Source organism: Callorhinchus milii, unplaced genomic scaffold (assembly GCF_018977255.1).
Source record: "Callorhinchus milii isolate IMCB2004 unplaced genomic scaffold, IMCB_Cmil_1.0 Scaffold11, whole genome shotgun sequence".
Classification (NCBI taxonomy): Eukaryota; Metazoa; Chordata; class Chondrichthyes; order Chimaeriformes; family Callorhinchidae; genus Callorhinchus; species Callorhinchus milii.
Genome location: NW_024704752.1, coordinates 18,508,293 through 18,523,719, shown reverse-complemented (window position 1 = coordinate 18,523,719; position 15,427 = coordinate 18,508,293). Strand labels below are relative to the sequence as shown.

The window sequence follows — 15,427 nt, the reverse complement described above, 5'->3', positions numbered from 1 at the left end:
AAGCCACAAGATCCTTTCCTCTCTCCTTCACCCCCTCAAATAGTTGGGGAAAACAACTATGCATTTCAGTCTACCCCACTGAACATCATATGCACACACAGCAGACAAGCTTGGTAGGACAGGAAGAATGATGTATTGTGTGTCAGACAGAGATGCCACCCCCCCAATCCCACCATCCCACCACCATATGCACCTGGGCTGCTTCTCAAATGAAAAACGATGGAACAAACTAAAAATGGAGAAAATTGAAGCAATTGACCCCAAAATGACTCAACTCAGGTCAGTTTGGATCTCATTTGTACCACCAGGACACACACAGAAGGGCACAATCTAAGGAAAAGATGAGATTGTGAAATAAATGCTCGTCACAGACTTGGCTTCTTTCCGCAAAAGGTCCCTTGATAGTTTTTTGGGAGAGAATGCAGTTGGCTAAGAAATTTCAATGGAATCTATAACTATCAGCAGATAAAAAAGACAGTTATGAAGAAAATTGGGTAACCAGCTCCTCGGTAATACTATTAAATCTCACTTTATGTTGGCATCCACAGATGCTTCAATCTCAATAGATTGTAATACAGCACAGAAAAAGAGACAGAGAGGACCTTGTGAATATATAATGTGGATTTCAAATGGGATTGAGAAAACAAACCTAGGACAATACTTTTAGATACGTCAAGGCAGCAGAACAAGAGGGCAACGTGTTCATAATTGCAAGGGGCAATTTCCTGCCAGACACCAGGAAGTATTTCTTTACCCGGAGGTAAATATGACTGCAATGGGTTACCTTGAAGAGTGACGGAAACTTCTTAAATAGGAAAGAGCTTGACACCTTCATCGGAAGATTGTGTGAAATAAAATGGGCTGAAGCTTGTTTTACGTTCATTCTCTCTGGTGAACACAGCACGTATGAGCAGCAGCTCATTCGCAGCCGGGCTCTGGAACTGATTTCTCGGGAAATATTTATCAGCAAATTTCCATGCAGTTTCCCCCTGCCTGCCTTCCTTTCCTTATGCAAAGCACTTTCCCCTCTGCTCACGGCCTCCCAGAGAGCTCTTGGTGAGATCAGGAATTATACAAAGAGCCCAAGTCTCATCACTCTGGGGTGAAGAATAAATGTTTCTGGCAAGATTCAGTGCCACAGCAAATAACTCAATTACAATGAATGCCAAATATCATATGGTGCTCATTTTGATGCGGTCAGTGGTTTGCGCGGGTCTTCCAACTTATTAGACATTTACAGTTTATCAAACGTAGATTATATCCAGGCATACTGTTGTTCACAGCAACGTGCAGAGAGCTGCAATCCCACATTTGCTTTGACCAGCCATTGAGCACAATCCTTAACTCATGATATAACTTACTATAGTGAGTGAGTATTTGGGGGGGGGGGGGGGGGGGAGGTTGGCAAATGCTTCTTTCTCTAAAAAAGAAATGGTTTTAAAAGTTATGTTCTTAAGTCCTCATTCCCTAAGCACTCCGACACACTACCCCGGTGAAGGACAGTGTATAAATGCAAGTTGTTGTTCTTTTCTTCTCTTCTTAACTAACCCCACACCTGGCACCAAACCCCAGTCACTGATTCAGAAAGTACATTGAGCACTAGAAGCCCTTCCACCCTGCCTCCTCCCTCACCGCCTTCAAGGCCTGTCTCAAGACCTTCCTCTTTGACCGTGGCTTTGGTCATCCACCCACACTCACTTGCCCTCTAACCCTCTTGCTTCCAACCCCCCCATCTCAGGTGCAGATCCTTGACTCTACAGTGCCTGGGAAATCCTCCCGACATGAAAGGCGCTGTATAAATGCAATTTGTTGTTGTTGTTGACGACGTGTGTATTGTGGGTGAATGCTAAACATTAAAACAAATAGCTTTTAGTCTTAGTCGAGTTACCTTCAATGACACACTGGTCAGGGACCGGAATTCTTTTCACCAGTTCAACAAAAAATGCCTTCACTTCATTCAATCTTCCTTTCAAATGTAGTTGGAGTTGATCTTGTGCTTTTGTGTTACACTTCATTCTCTCCTCCCGGCTCTTCTCACAGTTAGCACCGCTGATGTCGCAGGAGCTTCGCATCTGCTTTGGCGTAACGTGGGAACCAGAAACAGGATGCTCTTGAGGTTTACAATCACTGAGCTCTTGACCCAAAGGTTGTTTTACATTCTGTTGACTGAGCGCTCCATCCGAAAGTGAGATAGCCGCGGTCATGTCTCCAATTTCTCCTTCGTCGTTTTCTGAGTTTTCTGACCTTGTGCACACAGAGTGTAGAGCCAGGCTTTTGGATCTGCAGTTTGAAAAGGGCAAAGGCAGGGGTGTGAAAGCTCAATCTATTAACTTGTGCAACGACGGACTTCGCCAACGTAGATTATAGCGGACGGAATATCTGTTAAAAGGCTCTGAGAATTGAGCACGATTTCGAAATACAAAGTTTTTGAAGCATCAATTCCAACTCTAAGCAAATTTCAGGTATTCATTCAGGCAGCATTTTGTACCTGGCAACCATGTGAACTAACTCCTGTGAACCTGCCAAGAATAATGTCAAGCAGTGCTGCCATATATTCATACAAGATGCCACGGGCAATAAACCACTGTATTTACAGACCTTTTTGTTTTGGAATGTGATGTTTGCTTCAAGTTACATTACCTCAGTATTACAGCAAGTCTTTTGATAATTTATAGTATTGCAAAACAGTTTTGTGGCAAATGAGTCGGTGACGTTCTGTAATAAGCAGTTGAGCAAGTTGTTGAATTGAATGGAAAATGCACAGAAATGCAATGCAAAAAACTTACCAAGAAATACACTCCTCCAAGAAAGGTGTAGAGGCAGCACTGATTGAGATGTTTAAAAGGGAGACAGATAGATATTTGTAGAGAAATGCGAGTTAAAGAAAAAGTGGGGAAATGAAGTGAAAACATTGGCTGTGATCCAATAAATAGATGGGAAGGTCTTAACAGGCTGAATGGCCTCCTCATGTTCCTAAGTTGCCTTACAACTGTTACGTTTAAAATGAGACTTTCACCTGTTAAATCTAATTTCTTTCCATTCCTCCTTTGACGTCGGTTCCAGGCTGTATCGGTGGTGTCGGGGGGATGCGATCTCGTTGCTAATCCTCCCTTCAGATGCTCGCCTTTTGAAATGGAAGCAATTGTCTCCTGAAGATTGATTGGCGACAGATTCAGAACTACAAGAGTGTGAAGAGGCTTCGGTTTTAGCAGCACTTTCTGTCCTGGAGAAACAACAGAATAAACAGATTAGGTTCAGTGCTGCATGTGAGCAAATCAGTCCGAGTCGGGTAAAGACGTTTATCCTTATTGAATGAGAAAATTGACGGGATGGGCAATGTAGCCCTACTTCAGTAACTGAGAATAAACACTGTAATTTAGAATAAAGAGGGTAGATTCTATTCAAGCTGACAAGACAAGTCTAGGATGTCAAGCAAACATAAGGCAATGATTAGGTGAAAACTGATCATTTAAAACCTAAATTAAAATGGAATTTAACCATTACAATGACCTAACGAGAGAAAGCATTGCCCAGTGCAGGTCCATGCTACAGACTAGATAGCCATAGGTTTGAATCACAGTCTATGCTGAGTTAAGGTGATCTCAGTCCAGACAACTATAGTGATGGGGTCTACAATGGGCCTCAACTACTTGAGTTAAGGAAGAAAGAAATTAGGCAAAATTCCAGCTCCCCACAGGACATGAATTCTGAGCATTTTGTAAATCATAACAGTTTAATCTGTGGCAGAATACATATGACAAATACCCAACCAAGTGATCGACTGTCAGAGTATCATATTTTAAACCCCATCACTGACTAATAATTGTAATCATAAAAATAATCCTTGCAATCAATATAGCCTTTCATGTCAGGAGGACAGCTCAAAGTGCTTCACAACGTTTATCAGCAAAGGGAGTGATTGTGTATTTCGGGAGGAGAAAACAGGACTCAATGTCCCATCAACAGCCATGAAGACATGATGCAGCAAATGATGTTGGACTTGAAGTCACAAGGAGAGACCACTGGCAATCGTGTCAGGCTGCCACTTTAGGATTACGTTAATATGGCCCTGCTTTGTGCACAAATAAATTGTGCAATGTTGCAGGTTGGTTAACTTTTAGTCAGGTCATCCCCTTACTAATTGGTTTAATTGGTATTGTAGTCATTGCGAGCTAATGCCATTAGCATTATGTCTAATTAACTGCAGAAAATACGAGTTTGTGGCAATTACCCAAATAAGAAATTGGTCTGATGCCATGGCTATTCTACTTAGAACTCACAAGAAATGTACACAAGCAACAAGTGGACTCAGGAGTCTTATCCATTCCAATGCTTCATGTGACAGCAGGAAACAGATACACTTGACCTGCCTTGAGGATGGAGATATCATGTATGTCTTAAATGGCAACAGGATCTTGCTTTAGGTTACACATCCAACTACACCACCGTGTCAGTATCGCCCTCCGGCACGAATAGCGAACATTTTTGCCAGGTTGCATAGGATGCAACAGGGAACAGAACAGTCACCCATCATCTTAAGGTTGTAACTTGATCCAACCCCCAGTGAGATCTAACATCTGATTCTTATAAGTGAAACGTGAACTTTGTGAATTTCCTGGTGCTGAGTGAGGATCCTGGTGAATGTCTCTTGTGATCAGCTTTGAGGATTTTACATTGAAATCATGAGCGAAAACTTTAGACCACAGCATTGCTGTGATGTTCAAGAATGAAAGGCATTCTGTAGGCAGAACTAACACATGAAAGCAGGGCAGCTGTGGTAAATTACACTGTGTCGTTTTTTTTTTGGTGGGGTGGGTGCGGGGGGGGGGGGGGGGGGGGTTCTCTGTTGTTTCTGCAAAGATGTGAAGTAAAACTGAGGATGCAAAAATTAACCTTAATGAGTGAAGTAGTGGTGACTGAGAATCATAGAAATTTACAGCACAGAAGAGGGCTGTTTGTTCATTCAATCCCACTGCCCCACCCTATCCCCTGCCCCTTCAAGCCTTGTTGAATATCTCTCTATTACTGACACGATTTGACTTCGAAATTAGCTTGTGTTTTATCTCCTTCCTGCCGGGACATGTTTGCACTTAATCTGCACTGGAATTAGACATATCTTTGGAAATGATGGATGGGAATCATTAACATGATGTATTGGAAGCAGATTGTTTGAATGGATTTCCACGGTTTTCATGCACAATTACAGTGTTGTGGAAATTCATGAGCATCCAGTACTGCACAATCCAATACTAACCATGTTTCCCATCACATCTTGAAAGGTGTCAAGAGTACATGGAACTGAACATTCAAAGGTCAGGCTGGAATATTCCATAGTAAAGAGCATCAGTCTGGTTTACTTGGTAGCACTCTCCCCTCTGACACACAAGGTTGCCCCATGTTAGGAGCCTATAGTCCAGGATGACAGCACAATCCAGCCATGGGGTGGGGGCTGGTGCACTGCACTGTTAGAGGTGCTGTCCTTCATGTGATCCGTTAAATACCACCTTGTTTGACTGATCAGGTGGATGCTGAGGATCTCATGGCAGCACTTGGAAAGAAAAATGAGTTTCTCCCGGTGTCCTGGCCAACAATCCCCAAATAAAATTGGCCATGGTTGTTTGTGGGACATTGGTGTGTGCAAATTGGTTGCCACGTTTGTTCTACAAAATATAGCACTATATATATAATATATATGTGTGTTTATCCACAGATAAATATTTTCAGTATATGATCAAGGATTTTGTATTTTTAATGAAATCACCATTTATGATTGTTGGTAAACCACTGCAAGTGACACCCTCTACTCCTTCCACTTAAACACCAGGGTACGCACCATATGAATTCTGAATCTAAAATGCTTCCAGGAAACTTTGCCAGCTTTTCTCCCAAACAAACACAGGAAGTTGCGAGGCATGGATAGCAAAGTAAACAGTCAATACTACAGGGATCCTAATGAAAACAAAGCACAGGACTCACGCAAACATAGAAGAGGTTTGGAATAAAGAAACCCATTTCACCTCATGCTTTCAGAATCCCCACAGTACCATTGCTCCCATCTGATTTTCAAGCTGTTTTTTTAAATGAATCCAATGTCCTGGCCTCAACCAACCCTTCCTGTCCCAATGGTTAATTATCTGCCAGGTAAAGAAATACTTCCTGGTAGCTGGTCTGAAATGGCCTCAAAATGGATTTCCAGCATAATTTGCGTCTGCTACTGTCCACCAGTAAAAAGGCCACTGTCCTTGCAGATACCGAATAAGAACTTTTACTTTATTTAACTTTTTTAATTGAAGCTTTAATTGATTGACTTCACAGTCAATTGTTGCATACATGAATCATAATCAACATTGCATTTCTAGGCACTCTTTCCTCATGTCTGATTCATGTCCATGTTACACTGAAGAAATAATTTCCATGAACCGAATGCTGAGCCTTTTATGATATGAAAATATGTTTTTCTTTTATTCTGGAGAGTATTTTAAAAAATGTAGCACGTAAGGCATTCAGTAATGTAATGAATCAATCACATCAGAGGAATTTATATGGGTTTCCTTGCTCACACCATTAAAATGAATCGTCCAACCATTCCCAGAACATCCCACACTCAAGCCATAGATTTACTGCCTTCTACACAGGTTTGGAACTCTGCCATATTTGCTCACTAATTGCCTGATTATGACCTTAATTATGAAGCACTTTGGGCCACAGATGGTAGATAAGGAAAAGAAGGCGGCCAAGGATGGTGCCTTGGAGTACCCTGCAGGTGACCGGGCGGGGGCAGGAGGAAAAACCATTTGGCGATATGCATTGTTGGTGGTTTGTTTAGTAGGACATAAGAGGCAGTAAGCAACAGATAAATATACACATTCGCTCCTACCGAATGGTAACTGATGTGTTACAGCTTTACAGTATAGGCAGAGATTCTTTTGAAGTTTCCAACCTACCTTGTAGTTGCTGCAATGTCTTTTGCAAGATGCTTATCCAGAAACTTTGCGATTGCCGCATAGCTGTTACTGTTGTCATACACATCTTTGCTCTGGTTGCCGAGAATGCTTCCGAATGTGTCAGTGATGCCTTTAATTTCCAAAAGTAGGATGTGATGAAACGAATGTTCCGCATCTGCCAGCTGAGTCACCAGATAAGACAGGCAGCTCCTTGCCTTTTCCTACAAAAAAACACAGATGAGACTAAGCATTGAATCATGTGAACTCTGCCTGTTTTTTGCTTCCTCAGCCCTGGAATGTGAGGTCAACTGTAGCTCACGACTCCCTCCCCCAGATAAGATTGGCTAACCAACGAGTGATTGAACGATACATGGTCTGTAGGAAACTGACCCACACGTAGAGAGTTCTCAAAAGAGATTTAATTTAGTACAAAGTCTTTCTCTTAAAAAAAATCAAGTCAGCTGTTGTGTTCACCTACAAATATACAGTCACTACACTTTACAGTAAATACTGTGAAGAGCTTCGGGGTGCTGCTTTGTGGCATTTAGTGTGAAGCGTCTCAAGGCGTCAAGTGTGAGGATACTGTCGTCCTGATGTGAAAGATACTGTACCAAATGCAAGGATTATTAAGAGTTTACTTGAAGGATTCCAACAAATGTCCTGCATTTAGTTTCACTAAAAGTTTGAAGACTTCAGTGGTATTGGTGCCCTCTGCACACGGTGTTAGTGAGAGGTAGGATGGTGAGTTGCTGATGTCCGCTGAGCTTTCTGGGGCAGGTTGACAAGCTGAGGCAAGGATAAGTGATAAGTCAGAGGGCAAATCAACTCCTGCTGTTCTCACACGTCCCGCACAGTGGAACAGCAGAGGCCGGGAAACAGGTGGTTTCTCCTCGCGCTCAATCGGGGAAACGGAACACGGCACAACACGGCCTGACCTAAACAGGAAGGAAAAGAGTCCGACTAGAAAGAAAACATTGCTCTCTGTGGAAAGTAATGGGGGAAATCAATGTGCATTTTGCAGAGAAATAATAATAATCCTTGCATTTGACTTCATCACGTTTTCAAGACCTCTCAAAGCGCTTCACAGGATATACTGTAAAGTGAATTGGCTGTAAATTTTGTGGGCGAAACGTGGCAGTCAATTGCTAATTTTTCTTTCTTTCTTTTAATGGAAGAGATTATTACTCCCGGAAAAGCGATCCACCAATCGACTAACAACCGGTTCCTACTTACTGCTGGGCAGCAATTTAAAATTTTCAATCCGCACTTGAGCAGTGAAACCGATTTCATTTAAACAAATATTAAACAGTACGTTAAAACAATTGATGAGGGCCTTAAGAAACCAGAGGGCAATTATTATTCAGAATCAATTTGTCAACCTATTAAATTAAACATAATACAAAAAGTATTTACATTTATCGCAATCATCGCAAAGGGAACAAATTCCATTTTGGGATGGTAAAACAGTAATAAGTGCATCGTCATATGATTCTTTACTTTAATAGAGTACAAGAATAAGTCACGCGGAGAAACAAATAAGACCTCAAACTGTGAACAAATTAGTCATAACAAATGATTAACAACTTCTGTCCAAGTTTTGAGCCCTACATGTCCAAATATCGTGATCAGTCAGCTTGGCTAAGTCGGTAGTACTCTGGCTTCCGAGTCAGAGAGCTTAGGGTTCGAGTTCCTCGTCCGGAATTTGAACCCCTCTAGTTCAGGGAAGTACGTTGCATTGTTCCAGGTGCCGTGTATCGTGTCAAACGTTAAACTGAAGCCCCGTCTGTCTGTTCGAACGGATGTTGAAGATCCGGTGGCACAATTTGAAAAAGAGAAGAGAGTTTCTCTTGGAGTGCTGGCCAACAATCCCCTAATAACATTGGTTATTCACCTCATGGCTGTTTGTGGGACATTGCTCCGTGCAAATTGGCTGCTGCATTTCCCCTACACAATATAGTCACTACACTTTTTAGGAAAACAATCCTGTGGAACGATTTGAACCATCCTCCTGACATGAAAGGTACTGTACCAAATGCAAGGATTAATTATTATAATTATTGTTATTATTTAACATGCATCAGTCCTTTGCAGCAAGGGGGGGGGGGGGGGATTGGCCAATTTAGGTAGTTTTCTAGTTGAGAGTGAAAACGTATTGAAGCTTAAATTCAGGCATTAATTTCTGAGCAACATCATGTGGACTGTGGAAAAACACAATTACCCACTCAGCACAGTTTTCAGTAAATATGGAAATGCAAATGAAAGACAAACAAAGGACACATAACCTTCAAAAATTATGCAACCCAATTCCTGCTTGAAATATGGCGTTTGAACAAAGCGGCTAGGTTTTCTGGATGGGTTCACCACTTCATGGTGTAGCAATTAACTTTAAAATACCTCTCGACCGAAGTCCTTTCATTTGTTATTTATTGCACAAAATAACATCCTCATCCTGCTAACTACACATTTCCTGCTAATTTGCTCTGCTACACATTCTGGTCTAGTACAGGGTAATTCATTAGATCATGCTGGGAATTGCCAGAATCCTTGCAAGTGGAATAATGATGCATACATTCAAAAAGACAGCTTCAAGTGCTCAAAACTTCCATTAACCTCCCACTGAAAATCTCAAATACATGCTGTAAAATACAAAATACAATCGCTGCATTTTACTGCGTGTCACACGAAGCCCTTTGTGAAAGGTGCTATGTCAAATATGAGGGTTATTATCATCATTAAAATATGTCGTGTGCAATGCAATTTAAAAAAAATCACAGGATCTGCTGTAAAGTGTAATGATTGTGTAAATCGTTGGCAAATACTTTGTTGGGAGAGAACAAGTGATCAAGCAATTGCATTATTACCTCTACAACAACAACAACTTGCACTTATATAGCGCTCTCCACACAAGGTAGCATCCCAGAGCGTTTAACAGTGGCGGAGCCTGACTGCGACTGGGGGTAGGGGGGAGGTGGCCGTAAGCACGGTCGAAGAGGAAAGTTTTCAAGCGGGACTTGAAAGAGGGGAGAGAGGGATAAGGCGGAGGGATTAAGGGAGAGCGTTCCAGAGTTTTGGGGCATATTGGCTGAAAGCGCGACCTCTGATGGTGGGGCAGAGGGTGTGAGGGATGAACAGGAGGACGGTGCCAGTCGAGAGGAGGTGCTGGGTGGTGGACTGGGGAGTGAGGAGGTCGGAGAGGTCGGGAGTTGCCAAAGAGTGAAGGAATTTGAACTCTAGGTCCACTCCATGGTTTTGGTATGACACCAAATATGCCCTAAATATCTATTGTTGTACCTTTACCAACACACAAGTTCACCTACAAATATAGTCACTGCACAGTGTGGAAAACTCTGTGAGGTGCTTTGAATCATTTCAATGATAAGGGCTATATAAATGCAAGAATTATTATTATTATAATTATTATAATAGGGGAAATCATTTCTGTGATAAAATTCTCTATGCCTGTAAGCCTAGAGTGCCCACACGATATCAGCCCTCAACCAACTTTTCCTTTTTTTGCTCTAACCTTCAAAATCAAGAGATTAAACCCGATAATATATTTGACAGAACGCTAAGCTAAAGCTAAACAGGAGTCTCGCATCACGTAAAAAATAGGGAGTTCTCCGTGAGATTATAGGCAACATCTGTTTCCAATGTAACGAGAGAATTGTAAAGCAAAGTTGGAATCATCGCTAAGTGGTTTTGATGCTACATAAAAAATGGTTTTAATAAACCTGGGTTTCCAAGAAATGAAGAAACATCTGGCAATTATTTGCATCTAAAATAATAAAAGCGAAGCTGGAATATAATGCTACAACATTATTTACATTTTAATGATATAATCACGACAAATTTCTTTTCCACTATCAGCAGCTCATAATTGGTCAGAGAGAGATTTAAGATAGAGCTCCTCGGTCTAGGTACTGTTCACAGTGGCCGTTGGAGGCAATTGACCTGCTTGCAATCTCTCTCACAGGAGAACTAGGCAACGCGAAGCTAAAGGTATACTCAAAGTGCCGCAACATTTTATTGGAGGGTGGGACCGGCTCCTTAACAACATAAAATAAAAGGCATTTAATGTTCTTGGTTGGCTGGTGGACCAGGACTTGGAAAGGCCCCCTCCTTTCAATAACAACAACAACTGGCATTTATATAGGGCCTTTCACGCGGGGTGGGCCTTCAAAGCTAAAGCTCTGAGCAAAAGGACTTGTATTATCTGCATTCACCACTACGATTAAAAAGTGATCGTAAAGAGGAGTTTGGATCAACTCTATTGTTACAAAAGATTGTCCTGAACTGAACTAACCTGTTCTTGTGAGGTTTAATGAATGTGATAAAACGTTGGTGACTCCCAGCACTTTTATTGCAGCTTTGTGCTCCAATATTGCTGTGTAATTGCCTCACTGTTAGGAACTGTGTAGATTCTTTTCACACTGAACGGAAATGGTGATAGAATCACATTACAAAGTTCAAACAATAACTGGTAGGGAGCTTGACCACAGTTTTGCTTCATGCGGTAGAGTGATCTAATAGGATTTACAATAGAATCAGCCCATCTGATATTTTTCTTCAACGTTCTTGTGCCAGGATAGAGCTTTCATGTTGTGCATCCAACTTTTAGTTCCTTAAAACAAACATCTGCTGGTTTAAAGAATATATTTGTTGTTTTAAAATCGTGTTCAACATCTCTCACATGAGAATGAACTGGTGACAGTCAGTTAAACCATCCAGTGGGTAATTATATGTAATAGCGCAAATTAACTGGAAATGACCAATTTGACCTATGTCAACAAGAATTACTTATGCTGGGTTTAGTTAATGAATGTGCCTTGACAGCAAACACTGCCTCACTTTACTAGCATATTGTGGCGGGGTGGGGGGGCGGGTGGAAAAGAGGTGGGCGGGGGGGTGTAGGGGAGAGAGGATGGAGGTGAAGGAGGGAGGTTGAACTTTACTCTTTACTCTTCTGCTGGGCACAAAACAGGAACCCTGACCAATGGAGATCAAACAGAACCCCAGAAACCCTGCTCCCATGTGAAATAGGGGACACTGGGAGTCGGAAGAAAAAAAAAGTTATTTATAGTGATTTGTTTACTCAGAATTGTTGCTGGAAGTATGAAAAGATAGAGTGCGGTGGGAGGTGCAATGGAGAAGCCACTTTAAACTAAAACAATACCAGAATTTTGTCACTAGACTGGGACGTCTGATTTGAGATGTTCACAGGCTGGCTCGCGTGGAAAGCGTTAAGTGAACCAAGGTTTATGTCTCGATTAGAATGTAGACAGATGATTTATCTGCGTCCCTATCTACGTGTAAATCACTGAAAGATTGTGCTTTTTCTTCAGAAAGAGAAAGAGGGGAGTGAAAGAATATAAAAATGACTCGATAAAAGAAGACCAAGGTCCATCCAGTTCACCTTCCACCATCCTGGCAGTCGATTGCACATGTCACGTCCCAAACTATATACTGTATTCCAAGATATTATTTCCTAAGAGAAATCTGATTTACGTTTTGAAAGAATCACACTTTCTGCTTCCACTGTCTACCTCGGGAGCCTGTTCCATACTTTTACTGAGTGAAAGAGTGAAAGTGTGGATGTCACTTCAACAACAGGATCTCACTAAAATAAAGAATGTAAAAAATCTACTTAGAAAGAAGGAAGAGTTTCACAGATGTTCTGAGTCCCAGAGTTGGTTCAAACTACTTTGAGTGATATCAAGATCTGGAGGACTCAATGTTTCAGAGACTGAGGTCTTGGAGTTATGCAAAAGTCCAGAGTGACTTTATCGCTTCTCTCCCACTGAGAGGAAGCATTGAATATCTTTATGATGGGACGTCCAACCTTGGGAGCACAGGGAACATTCTGCAGCATACTACACTTGTCTAAAAGTTCAAATCCATTTAGGGACGATACTCGATATTTTTGTCCTTTCGTTCCTCGGTGATTCACAGCTCAATTACTGGACCATCGATGCCAAAAGCTTCTCTGGGATTCTTAACCAACGTTGAGCCACTCGAGGCAATTCTTAAAACCAGCCAGCAGTAAATTAGAGAGGAAGTAAGGAGGAATTACTGCTAACACATCTGCCAACAGCTTGCAGTGGCATTTTATCATCAGGATTACGAGCTTCCATCAACTCTTCCGAATCTCTCTCAGTAATTTCCAATTTCGTACACCCAACATCTTTAGAGGAAGGTTACTCTTTGTTTTGACTGCGTTTTTGACCAACTTGGACTTCAAGATCGAATGGTAATTGTCACGATGGCTTTGCTTTTTGGACTTGAGGCAAACCGTGACTGGAAATGTGCTGGCACAAAGCTCTGGAATGGATTGACAGCATGGATTGTTGCGATATCCTGATTTGGAAGGGACGAATTACATGAGTAATACTGGCAAGGCATGTGCAATTAGACCCTTGTGGTATAATTGGCAAACTACCATGGAAAGACTATGCTGGGTAGACTTGTGCAGGGCCACAGGAAGTCAGCCCACATGTTGGCTATCATTGCAGGTCAGTTGATTCACAGGTCAGCAGAAACCATCATCAGATTTATTAATGGATGATGATTTACAAGTTTGTGAAGGCTGGGGAGTGGGGGGATGGGGGGAGGTTGCAAAACATCACATTTTCCTTCAATAACAATTATGTTTTGTTCAGGCAAGGCATCAGGTACATACCACCATTGATCTTTCAGTTTGGTTTACCCACGAGGCTTGATCTCACTCAACCCCACACAAGACCATTGAAAGACGAGAGACAAAAGGATTGTGGACTGTTATACATACAGCTCATTCTTTTGCGAAATCCACATACCAGCCTCTTGATTTATTTCAATCCAAATGTTATTCAACATTTGTTGGCAAGAGACTGTTTTTTGCCCCTGTGCCAGACAGGATAATGATGTACTGCCATGGAAACAGCAGCTATCAATTGAGAGGAACTTATTAAGTGTCAAATTATTGGTAACACTCTCATTCCTGAGGCAGATGGATGTGGGTTTAAGCCCCACATCAGGATTTTGAACTTGCAGTCCAGGTTTACATTCTAATACAGTGCTGGGGGGAGGGGCTGCGTCTGTTAGAGGTTCTGTCTCTTCAGATAAGATGTTAAACTGAAGTCCCGGCTGTACTTATTCAAGTGGACATTAAAGATCCCTAAAACAGTGCTCGAAAAGAGAGGGGAGCTTTTCCTGGTATCCTGACCAACAATCCGGGATTCATTTCATTTTCTATTTGTGGGGCAGTCCTGTGTGCAAACTGGCTGCCACATTCAGGTACCCATGAGATGCACTGTCTTCACAGAAGATCCTGTGAAGCACCTTGAGACATCCCACGGACATTATTATAAACACTGTCACTGTTCTGTTGTTACTGTCCTCCGTGCCCTCCTTTCCACTATTGGTGGCTGCACTTTCAGCCACTGTGCCCCGAAACTCTGGAATACTCTTCCTCTATTCCTCTGCTTGCCCCTTCTTTCCCCATTTTCAGGTTGTGCCTGAAGACCTTCCTTTTTGACCGTGCCTACGGTCACCCCCCAGCCCCCGACCCCGGCTCGGCCTTGTGCTCCGCCAATGTCAAGCGCTCTGGGACGTGAGGGGCGCTGTGTAAATGCAAGTCGTTGTTGTTACCAGTTGTACATTTCCATTAGGAGTATGGAACAATGGAAAGCTCTTACTGGAGAATCAAACCTCGACTGAAGTCGGGAAGATCCCAAGCGCTGCTAAACAGCACAGTTAATTTGCAAGGAACATTTTGCATTAGACACCACTTTTGCTCTTCTAAGAAAGAGGGGCTGGGGTGGGGGGTGGTGGTGGTGGGGGGGGGGGTGGAACGATGATGACAGATATTGGGTAAGATCACAAATTATGGGAAACATGCAGAGCCCAAATTAATCCAAAGAGAATTATATTTCATATGAGTTTCCTGGAAACAAAACGTTCAATGTGGTTCAAGAATTGAATGAAACATGTTTAAAAAAAAATTGTAAAAACAATTTCAGAACAAGCATACTTATTTGGAAAGAGACATTTAGGTTAACAGATGCCTTTGTTTCTTGAAATCCTATCTGAGTGCAACTTCCACAAATATAAACCCGTACAGAGTAATTATCGGGAAGATTTAACCTGTTTGTTTTAGTAAGGTGCATTGGCAACTGTTAAAATAAAACTCAAAAGTCACCCACGAGCAAAAATAAATAGACTTAAAATAAATAACTTGGGGTCTCTCTAGGACAAAACATCTTTCACCGGATCTTTGTTGAACAGCATTGTCCACAAATGTCAGGGTCCTGATTTTAAGCATAAGAAAAATACAGATTGAAGAAGTGATAATAATAATTCTTGCATTTAATCTTTGCAATTGAGTTAGCGCCTTATCATGTCTTCAAGACGTCTCAAAGCACTTCACAGAATATACTGTAAAGTCTAGCGACTGTATGTTTTGGGGCGAAATGAGAAAAGGTAATATGCCTTTGTTTCTCTGCAAT

The 15,427-nt window shown here is 41.8% G+C and overlaps 1 protein-coding gene across 1 annotated transcript in view; it reads right to left on the bottom strand.

The window, feature by feature from the left end:
- veph1 (ventricular zone expressed PH domain-containing 1) overlaps positions 1 to 15,427 on the bottom strand; it is a 58,168-nt gene that overhangs the window by 18,263 nt on the left and 24,478 nt on the right. The window contains exons 6-8 of the mRNA XM_007888740.2: positions 6,945 to 7,165; positions 3,017 to 3,223; positions 1,889 to 2,280 (exon numbers count right to left, since the gene is read on the bottom strand). Of these exons, the coding sequence (XP_007886931.1) occupies positions 1,889 to 2,280; positions 3,017 to 3,223; positions 6,945 to 7,165 (820 nt within the window). The remainder of the gene's footprint in view (positions 1 to 1,888; positions 2,281 to 3,016; positions 3,224 to 6,944; positions 7,166 to 15,427) is intronic.